Here is a 15,721-nt window from a genome sequence, read left to right on the forward strand (position 1 = left end):
TTTCGGATCAGCTGTCTCCGCGCCAGAGCAATGATGAATTGCTCCGACGCTCGCTGCGAGTTAGTATGTTAATTATCGGAGTCCTTTCGGACCCCGATAATTAACATAATGAATAGATCCCTTTGTCTTTAAACATTTTTGAATTTTGCAACTTTCAGTGCATTTGTAAAATAAAGTCTATTACATTATATGCTGCATATATCAGCCTATACACAACACAAAGCTTCATATCAATATAGCAGAGAACAATGCAGGGGTTTCCTCCATTAGGTAAAGGACCCTATATGTTTGTATATTGCAGTCACCGCAAACTATACCTCACAACTGACCAGATTTGCAGACATCAGAAGGTTGGAGACTCAGAGCTTTGCGCAAAAGTGGCCGATTCAGGGTGGAGTTTGATTAGGATTAGGGGTTGCGTTTGATGTTCAAACGTTAGGAGGTCTGACCCCTGACACAGATCTCATATGACCTGGCCTATATACTTCTATAGAGAATTATACCCAGACACCCAAATAGTGCAGAAGTATGCAGTGCTTTTTTGGGGCTATTCACCATTGGGGGGGCACCATGACGCAGGCTCTGTAAGAAAAAAAATTTGTGCTATTGTAGCCTATCGGCATCTAAAGATAGCGTTAGCGCTCGGGGGGCGAATGCCAAATATCTAAGGTTTTTGCAGCTCAGTAAATTTGACAATATCACCGTTCCCATAGAAACTGATTTTTTAATCACGAACAGAGTGACCCTATTTAATGGGGCGATCCTCAGAAAATGGGTGTTTTTCTTTTATAGAGGATTTTCCGTAAATAAAAACCTCTTGAACAATTAGGCCCCAGACACGGCTCTTATGGCCCATATGTAATCGCACAGGATACAGGCCCCTGATGTGACCCGAGACCACCCTGGATACAAGATACTTGTTCCATATATAATTATACACCGGGCCTGGGCTTTGGCCCTATAAATGAATGGTCACCACGGACCTGGACGCTTGCTGTATAACCCAGCTGGTCTCATATCATATACATACAATATAGGGGGATACTGACCATATACATATATAGCAATATATATATATATATATATATATATATATATATATAGTGTGTGTGTGTATATATATATATATATATATATATATATACATATACATACATACACACACAAGTATATATATAATATATATATATTATATATATGCTTGTGTATACCTACATTGACGTTATATTACTATTAATCTGTATATTGGGGCAGAGCCAATCCCCCAATGTTCTGCCCATACAGGTAGACTTTGTGCTCCTGTACCATAATAAGGACTTTTTTATTTGTTTAAATAAATAAAACCCGATAAGACCATATCAATCATCAAGGCACTTCGTCCTAAACCCAAATCCCCATTATATGTCCCTCCTTCAGATCCAGAGTCAGACCATCTGTTCCCACCCACCGCGACTGGTTTTTATTCTGTCGCAATACACGGCAGCGATTTAGTGTTTATAGATCGTAGGTAGAGACTGCGGCATTTCCCATAATACATGTAGGGAGTTTTACTCCTAGTGCAAACTATACTGGTAGAAAAAAACGCATGAAGTGACCGGTATTGTGTCAGCCTCAGTCGATGGCCGGATCCCGAATGCAGCGTCCAACCATTTTCACGTAGACATTCTCGTCTCAGAGCTGAGTGACAGTTGGAGGCCTCTAGTTGCCGAGATCCTCTTGGTATCCCCCAGGGTGGCAGTTGTTAGTGCAGAGTTCCTCAGACGTCCTGCTGACCATTCGGAGCCTGCCGCCGGTTCCACATGCCGCGCTTGGAGTGATAGTGGTGGTAGAAGTTCCGGACCGCCAAACGCTCCACCTCCAGCCCGGCGTGAAGGATCCTAACACAAGAGTAGAAGATAACAGCGGAAAGCCTACGGCCACATGGCGCCTGCTCAGTAGATAACAAATAACTTGAAATACTAAACACACACTGAGGTCATTTTCATGTACTGGGATTTTACACAGATTTTTAAGTAAAAATAAAGTGATGCGTTGTCTGATTTGTATATACTTTGGAAAATAAAACGGAGATTAAAAAAAAAATTCATTTTTAACAGGTTTTTTTTGCCAGGAGCTGATTGGTTGGTACTCTGGGCCTAATTCAGACACGCTTGCGAGCACTGAGCGCTCACAAGCGGGTCGATGTTAGCCCAGTGCACATGCGCACGACGGAGGCGGCTCCGTTGTGCGCATACGCGAGACCCGGATAGCGATGGGCAAGCCGTCGCTATGGGTCTCGCTACAAAGGGGGAGTGCTGTCGATGGTGAGTGACAGCACGCCCCCTTTGGTGGGCATGCCGGGGGCGTTGCTGCCCAGACGGAGGCGTTCCCATGGGAACGCCTACCGTCTGGGGCTGGCCCCACTGACATCACAAGTGATGTCAGTGGGAGTGCTCTCGGCTCTTACAGAGCCGAAAGCACTCCAGGGCTTGCGGCAACGAGACCCTACCACAAGGGTCTCGTCGCAAGCCTGATGGTCGCGATGGTCTTGTCCATCGCGACCATCTTCCTGGCCGCTCGCTATAGCTGTGGGTGGTCACCCACAGCTATACGAGCGGCCAGGAGGCCACTCTAAAATTAAGAAGGACGACCCTGATTCAGAGCGAGCGCTCTGTCAGAGCGTCCGGCTCTGAATCAGGGCCTCTATCCCTCTCCCCTAGATTGCTATGGGAAAATAAAACATTGTTCCTATAATTACACAGTATACCTCTCAGTCCATTAGTATTAAGCCCCTCACCTGTCTAATAGTTCCCAGTCTTCTCCCCCCCAACGGTCACGAAATTCATTTGTGTTCATCCCACCGATACGGTCCAGGTCCGACTTGTAAATTCCCAGCAGCCCAAATCCGTTCACCTCCCAAAATCCTGCAGCCGAATATCCAATAAAGAAATGTCACTGTTGTGTGCAAATCTATAGTCAGCAGTTATTGTTCACCTGGAGCCCTAAATATGAGTCCAATCTCCACCACGACAACCTAAACATCTCACGTCCTGCGACACAGGAGGGGTTTATATAATATAATTTGGACAATAAAGACATGTCAGTTTTCAGGTGAATTTCTCTAAAAAGCTCAATAATGGGTATAACGATGTGAGACAGGTATGTGGGGGTGTAAATGATGGGGGACAGGTATGTGGGGGTGTAAATGATGTGGGACAGGTTAGTGGAGGTGTAAATGATGTGGGACAGGTATGTGGGGGTGTAAATGATGTGGGGCAGGTATGTGAGGTGTATATTATATGGGACAGGTATGTGGAGGTGTAAATGATGTGGGACAGGTATGTGGGGGTGTAAATGATGTGGGACAGGTATGTGGAGGTGTAAATGAAGTGGGACAGGTATGCGGAGGTGTAAATGATGCGGGACAGGTATGGGGAGGTGTAAATGATGTGGGACAGGTATGTGGAGGTGTAAATGATGTGGGACAGGTATGTGGGGGTATAAATGATGTGGGACAGGTATGTGGAGGTGTAAATGATGTGGGACAGGTATGTGGAGATGTAAATGATGTGGGACAGGTATGTAGAGGTGTAAATGATGTGGGACAGCTACGTGCAGGTGTAAATGATGTGGGACAGGTATGTAGAGGTGTAAATGATGTGGGACAGCTACGTGCAGGTGTAAATGATGGGGGACAGGTATGTGGAGGTGTAAATGATGTAGGACTGGTATGTGGAGGTGTAAATGATGTGGGACAGGTATGGGGAGGTGTAAATGATGTGGGACAGGTATGTAGAGGTGTAAATTATGTAGGACAGGTAGGGTCAGGTGTAAATGATGTGGGACAGGTATGGGGAGGTGTAAATGATGTAGGACAGGTATGTTGGGGTGTAAATGATGTGGGACAGGTATGTAGAGGTGTAAATGATGTAGCACAGGTTGGGTCAGGTGTAAATGATGTGGGACAGGTATGTAGAGGTGTAAATGATGTAGGACATGTAGGGTCAGGTGTAAATGATGTGGGACAGGTATGGGGAGGTGTAAATGATGTAGGACAGGTATGTTGGGGTGTAAATGATGTGGGACAGGTATGTAGAGGTGTAAATGATGTAGCACAGGTTGGGTCAGGTGTAAATGATGTGGGGCAGGTATGTGGAGGTGTAAATGATGTAGGACAGGTAGGGTCAGGTGTAAATGATGTGGGACAGGTATGGGGAGGTGTAAATGATGTAGGACAGGTATGTTGGGTTGTAAATGATGTGGGACAGGTATGGGGAGGTGTAAATGATGTGGGACAGGTATGTGGAGGTGTAAATGATGTAGGACAGGTATGTTGGGGTGTAAATGATGTGGGACAGGTATGGGGAGGTGTAAATGGTGTGGGACAGGTATGTAGAGGTGTAAATGATGTAGGACAGGTAGGGTCAGGTGTAAATGATGTGGGACAGGTATGGGGAGGTGTAAATGATGTGGGACAGGTATGGGGAGGTGTAAATGATGTGGGACAGGTATGTGGAGGTGTAAATGATGTGGGGCAGGTATGTGGAGGTGTAAATGATGTAGGACAGGTATGTGGAGGTGTAAATTATGTGGGACAGGTATGTGGGGGTATAAATGATATGGGACAGGTATGTGGGGGTGTAAATGATGGGGGACAGGTATGTGGAGGATGATTGTGTGGCTCTGATTCCGGCCATTATAGAAAAGGATGCAGACGCTAACACTTTATGGTGTGGAGAGTAAATAATCTTTTTGTAATATAAAACTTCCAGCAGGGTCCACTTGAGACATGAAACTCACCCTCGGGCCACAGCGCAGACGCTCCGCAGTTGAGCCTCATTACCATTGGGGTGTACACCATCTTGCCCTCCACAGTGTGCGATCGCAGAGAGTCAATGATGGACGGAGGGAAATGCATGTGAAGGTCACAGAGGAAGAGGATGCTGTGCGGGTTCTGCAGGAGAGAGAACTGATTCCATAAGACGCAGCTCTGATACCAGATAACTCTCCAGCTCACCCATTAGTCATTGTAAGACCCCCCCCCATCCCTCCAGCAGCCATTCTCAGCCTCTGATGGTGGGCATGAGGTTTATGGATATTAATGAAGCACCTGAGCTCATGTCCCCATAATCATAAACAACTGTGGCCTTAGGGCTTGATTCAGACCCGGACGCTATGCTGCGCTCGCTCGCATTGAGCGATTTTTTGCAATCTGCGCATGCGTATGAGTCGCAATGCGCGTGCGCGAACCAGTCATTGCGATGGAAAAGTGCTCGCCCGTAGCCCAAAGTCGGGCTATTTTGAGTGACAGATAGCGCCGTTTGTGGGTGGTAACCGGGGAAGATGCTTGAAAACCGGGGTGTGGATCTGCGAACGCAGGCGTGCCTGACCGTCAGAACGGCGTTTAATGGATGTGCATAATTAGCAAAGTAGCGTCATTACACACGAGACTGGGTTGTATTTTAGCCAGAACTGGTCGCAATGTTGTGGTGGGAAAAGGTTACCACAAGCGCTGCGAGCGGCTCCGATGGCTCTCGATGTTCCCGATTAATCCTACAACTGCCGGAGATGATGTGTGTTGCGAGTGGCAAAGGGGCGTCTTTATACAGGTGCGAGCGCATAGTGCGGCCGCTCGCTATTACTTAGTGGGCGGCTTTACGCGACGCAGTGCGAGCACATGATTTAAATAGCCGGCCCCGTTTAGATAGCGAGCGAACGCAAATAGCGTCTGGGTCTGAATCAGGGCCTAAGAGCAGAATGGGACGTGAACCACCACCTGACACTCCTGCTCACTTACATTCTTAGGCCAAACATGTCTATTCAACTTGTTATATAGGTTTATTGGTACCTTACTGGTCACATCCTTGTCCCACTCACCTTTACCAGGTCTATCCCAACCTGAAGTCCTGCAGACCGCTCAAAATTTCCGTCCAGTTTGGCAAATTGGTATCTGAGGAGAGAGAGGGACACGTGACAAGGAATAAGCGAGATAAATGGGGCAGATGAAAGATGTAGATAGGTCTTCACAGGGCGTATAAATCCCCAGCCTGTGAGTATAAGCTCTTCATCAAGCACGCCACAACAGGTCTCCAGAGTATGAGGACCTCGCTGACCGAAATCACAACAGGTCTCCAGAGTATGAGGACCTCACTGACCATAACCACAACAGGTCTCCAGAGTATGATGACCTCGCTGACCGTAATCACAATAGGTCTCCAGAGTATGAGGACCTCGCTGACCGTAATCACAACACATCTCCAAAGTATAAGGAGAAATGGGCAGAGGACAGATGAGAGAAATGGGCAGAGGTGAGATAAGAGAAATGGGCAGAGGAGAGATAAGAGAAATGGGCAGAGGTGAGATAAGAGAAATGGGCAGAGGAGAGAGAAATGGGCAGAGGAGAGAGAAGACAAATGGGCAGAGGAAAGATAAGAGAAATGGGCAGAGGTGATATAAGAGAAATGGGCAGAGGTGAGATGAGAGAAATGGGCAGAGGTGATATAAGAGAAATGGGCAGAGGAGAGAGGAGAAAAGGGCAGAGGTGATATAAGAGAAATGGGCAGAGGAGAGATGAGACAAATGGGCAGAGGTGAGATGAGAGAAATGGGCAGAGGTGATATAAGAGAAATGGGCAGAGGAGAGAGAAAAGAAATGGGCAGAGGAGAGAGAAGAGAAATGGGCAGAGGTGATATAAGAGAAATGGGCAGAGGAGAGATGAGAGAAATGGGCAGAGGTGAGATGAGAGCAATGGGCAGAGGTGAGATAAGAGAAATGGGCAGAGGAGAGATGAGAGAAATGGGCAGAGGTGAGATGAGAGAAATGGGCAGAGGTGAGATGAGAGAAAAGGGCAGAGGTGAGATAAGAGAAATGGGCAGAGGTGAGATGAGAGAAATGGGCAGAGGAGAGATGAGAGAAATGGGCAGAGGTGAGAGAAATGGGCAGAGGTGATATAAGAGAAATGGGCAGAGGTAAGATGAGAGAAATGGGCAGAGGTGAGATGAGAGAAATGGGCAGAAGAGAGATAAGAGAAATGGGCAGAGGAGAGAGAAGAGAAATGGGCAGAGGAGAGATAAGAGAAATGGGCAGAGAAGAAAAGAGAAATGGGCAGAGGTGAGATGAGAGAAATGGGCAGAGGAGAGATAAGAGAAATGGGCAGAGGTGAGATGAGAGAAATTGGCAGAGGAGAGATGAGAGAAATGGGCAGAGGAGAGAGAAGAGAAATGGGCAGAGGAGAGAAGAGAAATGGGCAGAGGAGAGATGAGAGAAATGGGCAGAGGAGAGATGAGAGAAATGGGCAGAGGTGAGATGAGAGAAATGGGCAGAGGACAGATAAGAGAAATGGGCAGAGGTGAGATGAGAGAAATGGGCAGAGGAGAGAAGAGAAATGGGCAGAGGAGAGATAAGAGAAATGGGCAGAGGAGAGATAAGAGAAATGGGCAGAGGTCAGATAAGAGAAATGGGCAGAGGAGAGATGAGAGTAATGGGCAGAGGTGATATAAGAGAAATGGGCAGAAGTGATATAAGAGAAATGGGCAGAGGAGAGATGAGAGAAATGGGCAGAGGACAGATAAGAGAAATGGGCAGAGGTGAGATGAGAGAAATGGGCAGAGGTGAGATGAGAGAAATGGGCAGAGGAGAGATGAGAGAAATGGGCAGAGGTGAGATAAGAGAAATGGGCAGAGGTGATATAAGAGAAATGGGCAGAGGTGAGATGAGAGAAATGGGCAAAGAAGAGATAAGAGAAATGGGCAGAGGTGATGTAAGAGAAATGGGCAGAGGTGAGATAAGAGAAATGGGCAGAGGTGATATAAGAGAAATGGGCAGAGGTGAGATGAGAGGAATGGGCAGAGGTGATATAAGAGAAATGGGCAGAGGCAAGATGAGAGAAATGGGCAGAGGTGAGATAAGAGAAATGGGCAGAGGAGAGATAAGAGAAATTGGCAGAGGTGATATAAGAGAAATGGGCAGAGGTGATATAAGAGAAATGGGCAGAGGTGATATAAGAGAAATGGGCAGAGGTGAGATAAGAGAAATGAGCAGAGGTGATATAAGAGAAATGGACAGAGGTGAGATAAGAGGAATGGGCAGAGGAAATAGAAATGGGCAGAGGAGAGATAAGAGAAATGGGCAGAGGTGATATAAGATAAATGGGCAGAGGAGAGATAAGAGAAATGGGCAGAGGTGAGATGAGAGAAATGGGCAGAGGTGAGATGAGAGAAATGGGCAGAGGTGAGATAAGAGAAATGGGCAGAGGTGATATAAGAGGAATGGGCAGAGGTGATATAAGAGAAATGGGCAGAGGTGAGATGAGAGAAATGGGCAGAGGTGATATAAGAGAAATGGGCAGAGGTGAGATGAGAGAAATGGGCAGAGGTGAGATGAGAGAAAAGGGCAGAGGAGAGATGAGAGAAATGGGCAGAGGAGAGATAAGAGAAATGGGCAGAGGTGATATAAGAGAAATGGGCAGAGGTGATATAAGAGAAATGGGCAGAAGACAGATAAAAGACATGGGCAGAGACATAGGATAAGAGATTAGAGAAATGGGCAGAAGAGAGATATGGGCAGAGGTGATATAAGAGAAATGGGCAGAGGAGAGATAAGAGAAATGGGCAGAGGTGATATAAGAGAAATGGGCAGAGGTGAGATAAGAGAAATGGGCAGAGGAGAGATAAGAGAAATGGGCAGAGGTGATATAAGAGAAATGGGCAGAGGAGAGATGAGAGAAATGGGCAGAGGTGATATAAGAGAAATGGGCAGAGGACAGATAAGAGAAATGGGCAGAGGAGAGATAAGAGAAATGGGCAGAGGTGATATAAGAGAAATGGGCAGAGGACAGATAAGAGAAATGGGCAGAGGAGAGATAAGAGAAATGGGCAGAGGACAGATAAGAGACATGGGCAGAGACATAGGATAAGAGATAAGAGAAATGGGCAGAGGTGATAAAAGAGAAATGGGCAGAGGTGATATAAGAGAAATGGGCAGAAGACAGATAAGAGACAGGGGCAGAGACATAGGATAAGAGATAAGAGAAATGAGCAGAAGAGAGATATGGGCAGAGGTGATATAAGAGAAATGGGCAGAGGTGAGATAAGAGAAATGGGCAGAGGTGAGAGAAATGGGCAGAAGAGAGAAAAGAGAAATGGGCAGAGGTGATATAAGAGAAATGGGCAGAGGTGAGATGAGAGAAATGGGCAGAGGTGATATAAGAGAAATGGGCAGAGGTGAGATGAGAGAAATGGGCAGAGGAGAGATGAGAGAAATGGGCAGAGGAGATATAAGAGAAATGGGCAGAGGTGATATAAGATAAATGGGCAGAAGAAAGATAAGAGACATGGGCAGAGACATAGGATAAGAGATAAGAGAAATGGGCAGAAGAGAGATATGGGCAGAGGTGATATAAGAGAAATGGGCAGAGGTGAGATAAGAGAAATGGGCAGAGGTGAGAGAAATGGGCGGAGGAGAGATAAGAGAAATGGGCAGAGGTGATATAAGAGAAATGGGCAACGGTGAGATGAGAGAAATGGGCAGAGGTGATATAAGAGAAATGGGCAGAGGTGAGATGAGAGAAATGGGCAGAGGAGAGATGAGAGAAATGGGCAGAGGTGAGATAAGAGAAATGGGCAGAGGAGAGATAAGAGAAATGGGCAGAGGTGATATAAGAGAAATGGGCAGAGGTGATATAAGAGAAATGGGCAGAAGACAGATAAGAGACATGGGCAGAGACATAGGATAAGAGATAAGAGAAATGGGCAGAAGAGAGATATGGGCAGAGGTGATATAAGAGAAATGGGCAGAGGAGAGATAAGAGAAAAGGGCAGAAGAGAGATATGGGCAGAGGTGAGATGAGAGAAATGTGCAGAGGAGAGATAAGAGAAATGGGCAGAGGAGAGAAGAGAGAAATGGGCAGAGGAGAGATGAGAGGAATGGGCAGAGGTGATATAAGAGAAATGGGCAGAGGTGAGATAAGAGAAATGGGCAGAGGAGAGATAAGAGAAATGGGCAGAGGTGAGATAAGAGAAATGGGCAGAGGTGATATAAGAGAAATGGGCAGAGGAGAGATAAGAGAAATGGGCAGAGGTGATATAAGAGAAATGGGCAGAGGTGATATAAGAGGAATGGGCAGAGGAGAGATAAGAGAAATGGGCAGAGGTGAGATAAGAGAAATGGGCAGAGGTGATATAAGAGAAATGGGCAGAGGTGAGATGAGAGAAATGGGCAGAGGAGAGATGAGAGAAATGGGCAGAGGAGAGATAAGAGAAATGGGCAGAGGTGATATAAGAGAAATGGGCAGAGGTGATATAAGAGAAATGGGCAGAGGAGAGATAAGAGACATGGGCAGAGACATAGGATAAGAGATAAGAGAAATGGGCAGAAGAGAGATATGGGCAGAGGTGATATAAGAGAAATGGGCAGATGAGAGATAAGAGAAATGGGCAGAGGTGATATAAGAGAAATGGGCAGAGGAGAGATAAGAGAAATTGGCAGAGGAGAGATGAGAGAAATGGGCAGAGGTGATATAAGAGGAATGGGCAGAGGAGACATAAGAGAAATGGGCAGAGGTGATATAAGAGAAATGGGCAGAGGAGAGATAAGAGAAATTGGCAGAGGAGAGATGAGAGAAATGGGCAGAGGTGATATAAGAGGAATGGGCAGAGGAGAGATAAGAGAAATGGGCAGAGGTGAGATAAGAGAAATGGGCAGAGGAGAGATAAGAGAAATGGGCAGAGGTGATATAAGAGAAATGGGCAGAGGAGAGATGAGAGAAATGGGCAGAGGTGATATAAGAGAAATGGGCAGAGGACAGATAAGAGAAATGGGCAGAGACATAGGATAAGAGATAAGAGAAATGGGCAGAGGTGATATAAGAGAAATGGGCAGAGGTGACATAAGAGAAATGGGCAGAAGACAGATAAGAGACATGGGCAGAGACATAGGATAAGAGATAAGAGAAATGGGCAGAAGAGAGCTATGGGCAGAGGTGATATAAGAGTAATGGGCAGAGGTGAGATAAGAGAAATGGGCAGAGGTGAGAGAAATGGGCAGAGGAGAGAAAAGAGAAATGGGCAGAGGTGATATAAGAGAAATGGGCAGAGGTGAGATGAAAGAAATGGGCAGAGGAGAGAGAAGAGAAATGGGCAGAGGAGAGAAGAGAAATGGGCAGAGGAGAGATGAGAGAAATGGGCAGAGGAGAGATGAGAGAAATGGGCAGAGGTGAGATGAGAGAAATGGGCAGAGGACAGATAAGAGAAATGGGCAGAGGAGAGATGAGAGAAATGGGCAGAGGAGAGAAGAGAAATGGGCAGAGGAGAGATAAGAGAAATCGGCAGAGGAGAGATGAGAGAAATGGATAGAGGTCAGATAAGAGAAATGGGCAGAGGAGAGATGAGAGTAATGGGCAGAGGTAATATAAGAGAAATGGGCAGAGGTGATATAAGAGAAATGGGCAGAGGAGAGATGAGGGAAATGGGCAGAGGACAGATAAGAGAAATGGGCAGAGGAGAGATGAGAGAAATGGGCAGAGGTGAGATAAGAGAAATGGGCAGAGGTGATATAAGAGAAATGGGCAGAGGTGAGATGAGAGAAATGGGCAGAGAAGAGATAAGAGAAATGGGCAGAGGTGATATTAGACAAATGGGCAGAGGTGAGATAAGAGAAATGGGCAGAGGTGATATAAGAGAAATGGGCAGAGGTGAGATGAGAGGAATGGGCAGAGGTGATATAAGAGAAATGGGCAGAGGCAAGATGAGAGAAATGGGCAGAGGTGAGATAAGAGAAATGGGCAGAGGAGAGATAAGAGAAATTGGCAGAGGTGATATAAGAGAAATGGGCAGAGGTGATATAAGAGAAATGGGCAGAGGTGATATAAGAGAAATGGGCAGAGGTGAGATAAGAGAAATGGGCAGAGGTGATATAGGAGAAATGGGCAGAGGTGAGATAAGAGGAATGGGCAGAGGTGAGAGAAATGGGCAGAGGAGAGATAAGAAAAATGGGCAGAGGTGATATAAGAGAAATGGGCAGAGGAGAGATAAGAGAAATGGGCAGAGGTGAGATGAGAGAAATGGGCAGAGGTGATATAAGAGAAATGGGCAGAGGTGAGATGAGAGAAATGGGCAGAGGTGAGATGAGAGAAATGGGCAGAGGAGAGATAAGAGAAATGGGCAGAGGTCAGATAAGAGAAATGGGCAGAGGAGAGATGAGAGTAATGGGCAGAGGTGATATAAGAGAAATGGGCAGAAGTGATATAAGAGAAATGGGCAGAGGAGAGATGAGAGAAATGGGAAGAGGACAGATAAGAGAAATGGGTAGAGGTGAGATGAGAGAAATGGGCAGAGGAGAGATGAGAGAAATGGGCAGAGGTAAGATAAGAGAAATGGGCAGAGGTGATATAAGAGAAATGGGCAGAGGTGAGATGAGAGAAATGGGCAAAGAAGAGATAAGACAAATGGGCAGAGGTGATATAAGAGAAATGGGCAGAGGTGAGATAAGAGAAATGGGCAGAGGTGATATAAGAGAAATGGGCAGAGGTGAGATGAGAGGAATGGGCAGAGGTGATATAAGAGAAATGGGCAGAGGCAAGATGAGAGAAATGGGCAGAAGAGAGATAAGAGAAATGGGCAGAGGAGAGAGAAGAGAAATGGGCAGAGGAGAGATAAGAGAAATGGGCAGAGAAGAAAAGAGAAATGGGCAGAGGTGAGATGAGAGAAATGGGCAGAGGAGAGATAAGAGAAATGGGCAGAGGTGAGATGAGAGAAATTGGCAGAGGAGAGATGAGAGAAATGGGCAGAGGAGAGAGAAGAGAAATGGGCAGAGGAGAGAAGAGAAATGGGCAGAGGAGAGATGAGAGAAATGGGCAGAGGAGAGATGAGAGAAATGGGCAGAGGTGAGATGAGAGAAATGGGCAGAGGACAGATAAGAGAAATGGGCAGAGGTGAGATGAGAGAAATGGGCAGAGGAGAGAAGAGAAATGGGCAGAGGAGAGATAAGAGAAATGGGCAGAGGAGAGATAAGAGAAATGGGCAGAGGTCAGATAAGAGAAATGGGCAGAGGAGAGATGAGAGTAATGGGCAGAGGTGATATAAGAGAAATGGGCAGAAGTGATATAAGAGAAATGGGCAGAGGAGAGATGAGAGAAATGGGCAGAGGACAGATAAGAGAAATGGGCAGAGGTGAGATGAGAGAAATGGGCAGAGGAGAGATGAGAGAAATGGGCAGAGGTGAGATAAGAGAAATGGGCAGAGGTGATATAAGAGAAATGGGCAGAGGTGAGATGAGAGAAATGGGCAAAGAAGAGATAAGAGAAATGGGCAGAGGTGATATAAGAGAAATGGGCAGAGGTGAGATAAGAGAAATGGGCAGAGGTGATACAAGAGAAATGGGCAGAGGTGAGATGAGAGGAATGGGCAGAGGTGATATAAGAGAAATGGGCAGAGGCAAGATGAGAGAAATGGGCAGAGGTGAGATAAGAGAAATGGGCAGAGGAGAGATAAGAGAAATTGGCAGAGGTGATATAAGAGAAATGGGCAGAGGTGATATAAGAGAAATGTGCAGAGGTGATATAAGAGAAATGGGCAGAGGTGAGATAAGAGAAATGAGCAGAGGTGATATAAGAGAAATGGGCAGAGGTGAGATAAGAGGAATGGGCAGAGGAAAGAGAAATGGGCAGAGGAGAGACAAGAGAAATGGGCAGAGGTGATATAAGAGAAATGGGCAGAGGAGAGATAAGAGAAATGGGCAGAGGTGAGATGAGAGAAATGGGCAGAGGTGAGATGAGAGAAATGGGCAGAGGTGAGATAAGAGAAATGGGCAGAGGTGATATAAGAGGAATGGGCAGAGGTGATATAAGAGAAATGGGCAGAGGTGAGATGAGAAAAATGGGCAGAGGTGATATAAGAGAAATGGGCAGAGGTGAGATGAGAGAAATGGGCAGAGGTGAGATGAGAGAAATGGGCAGAGGAAAGATGAGAGAAATGGGCAGAGGAGAGATAAGAGAAATGGGCAGAGGTGATATAAGAGAAATGGGCAGAGGTGATATAAGAGAAATGGGCAGAAGACAGATAAAAGACATGGGCAGAGACATAGGATAAGAGATTAGAGAAATGGGCAGAAGAGAGATATGGGCAGAGGTGATATAAGAGAAATGGGCAGAGGAGAGATAAGAGAAATGGGCAGAGGTGATATAAGAGAAATGGGCAGAGGAGAGATAAGAGAAATTGGCAGAGGAGAGATGAGAGATATGGGCAGAGGTGAAATAAGAGGAATGGGCAGAGGAGAGATAAGAGAAATGGGCAGAGGTGAGATAAGAGAAATGGGCAGAGGAGAGATAAGAGAAATGGGCAGAGGTGATATAAGAGAAATGGGCAGAGGAGAGATGAGAGAAATGGGCAGAGGTGATATAAGAGAAATGGGCAGAGGACAGATAAGAGAAATGGGCAGAGGAGAGATAAGAGAAATGGGCAGAGGTGATATAAGAGAAATGGGCAGAGGACAGATAAGAGAAATGGGCAGAGGAGAGATAAGAGAAATGGGCAGAGGACAGATAAGAGACATGGGCAGAGACATAGGATAAGAGATAAGAGAAATGGGCAGAGGTGATAAAAGAGAAATGGGCAGAGGTGATATAAGAGAAATGGGCAGAAGACAGATAAGAGACATGGGCAGAGACATAGGATAAGAGATAAGAGAAATGGGCAGAAGAGAGATATTGGCAGAGGTGATATAAGAGAAATGGGCAGAGGTGAGATAAGAGAAATGGGCAGAGGTGAGAGAAATGGGCAGAGGAGAGAAAAGAGAAATGGGCAGAGGTGATATAAGAGAAATGGGCAGAGGTGAGATGAGAGAAATGGGCAGAGGTGATATAAGAGAAATGGGCAGAGGTGAGATGAGAGAAATGGGCAGAGGAGAGATGAGAGAAATGGGCAGAGGAGATATAAGAGAAATGGGCAGAGGTGATATAAGATAAATGGGCAGAAGAAAGATAAGAGACATGGGCAGAGACATAGGATAAGAGATAAGAGAAATGGGCAGAAGAGAGATATGGGCAGAGGTGATATAAGAGAAATGGGCAGAGGTGAGATAAGAGAAATGGGCAGAGGTGAGAGAAATGGGCGGAGGAGAGATAAGAGAAATGGGCAGAGGTGATATAAGAGAAATGGGCAACGGTGAGATGAGAGAAATGGGCAGAGGTGATATAAGAGAAATGGGCAGAGGTGAGATGAGAGAAATGGGCAGAGGAGAGATGAGAGAAATGGGCAGAGGTGAGATAAGAGAAATGGGCAGAGGAGAGATAAGAGAAATGGGCAGAGGTGATATAAGAGAAATGGGCAGAGGTGATATAAGATAAATGGGCTGAAGACAGATAAGAGACATGGGCAGAGACATAGGATAAGAGATAAGAGAAATGGGCAGAAGAGAGATATGGGCAGAGGTGATATAAGAGAAATGGGCAGAGGAGAGATAAGAGAAAAGGGCAGAAGAGAGATATGGGCAGAGGTGAGATGAGAGAAATGGGCAGAGGAGAGATAAGAGAAATGGGCAGAGGAGAGAAGAGAGAAATGGGCAGAGGAGAGATGAGAGGAATGGGCAGAGGTGATATAAGAGAAATGGGCAGAGGTGAGATAAGAGAAATGGGCAGAGGAGAGATAAGAGAAATGGGCAGAGGTGAGATAAGAGAAATGGGCAGAGGTGATATAAGAGAAATGGGCAGAGGAGAGATAAGAGAAATGGGCAGAGGTGATATAAGAGA

The 15,721-nt window shown here is 46.0% G+C and overlaps 1 protein-coding gene across 1 annotated transcript in view; it reads right to left on the reverse strand.

Moving 5' to 3' along the window:
- Positions 1-1,302: 1,302 nt before the first annotated feature.
- Positions 1,303-15,721, reverse strand: part of LOC148442098 (beta-1,4-N-acetylgalactosaminyltransferase 3-like) — a 137,510-nt gene continuing 123,091 nt past the window's right edge. The window contains exons 10-13 of the mRNA XM_088464235.1: positions 5,857-5,929; positions 4,780-4,933; positions 2,777-2,903; positions 1,303-1,877 (exon numbers count right to left, since the gene is read on the reverse strand). Coding sequence (XP_088320361.1) covers positions 1,757-1,877; positions 2,777-2,903; positions 4,780-4,933; positions 5,857-5,929 — 475 coding nt within the window. The 3' untranslated portion in view covers positions 1,303-1,756. The remainder of the gene's footprint in view (positions 1,878-2,776; positions 2,904-4,779; positions 4,934-5,856; positions 5,930-15,721) is intronic.

The sequence above is a fragment of the Taudactylus pleione genome, unplaced genomic scaffold (genome assembly GCF_031769625.1).
Source record: "Taudactylus pleione unplaced genomic scaffold, aTauple2 ptg001621l, whole genome shotgun sequence".
NCBI classification, from domain to species: Eukaryota; Metazoa; Chordata; class Amphibia; order Anura; family Myobatrachidae; genus Taudactylus; species Taudactylus pleione.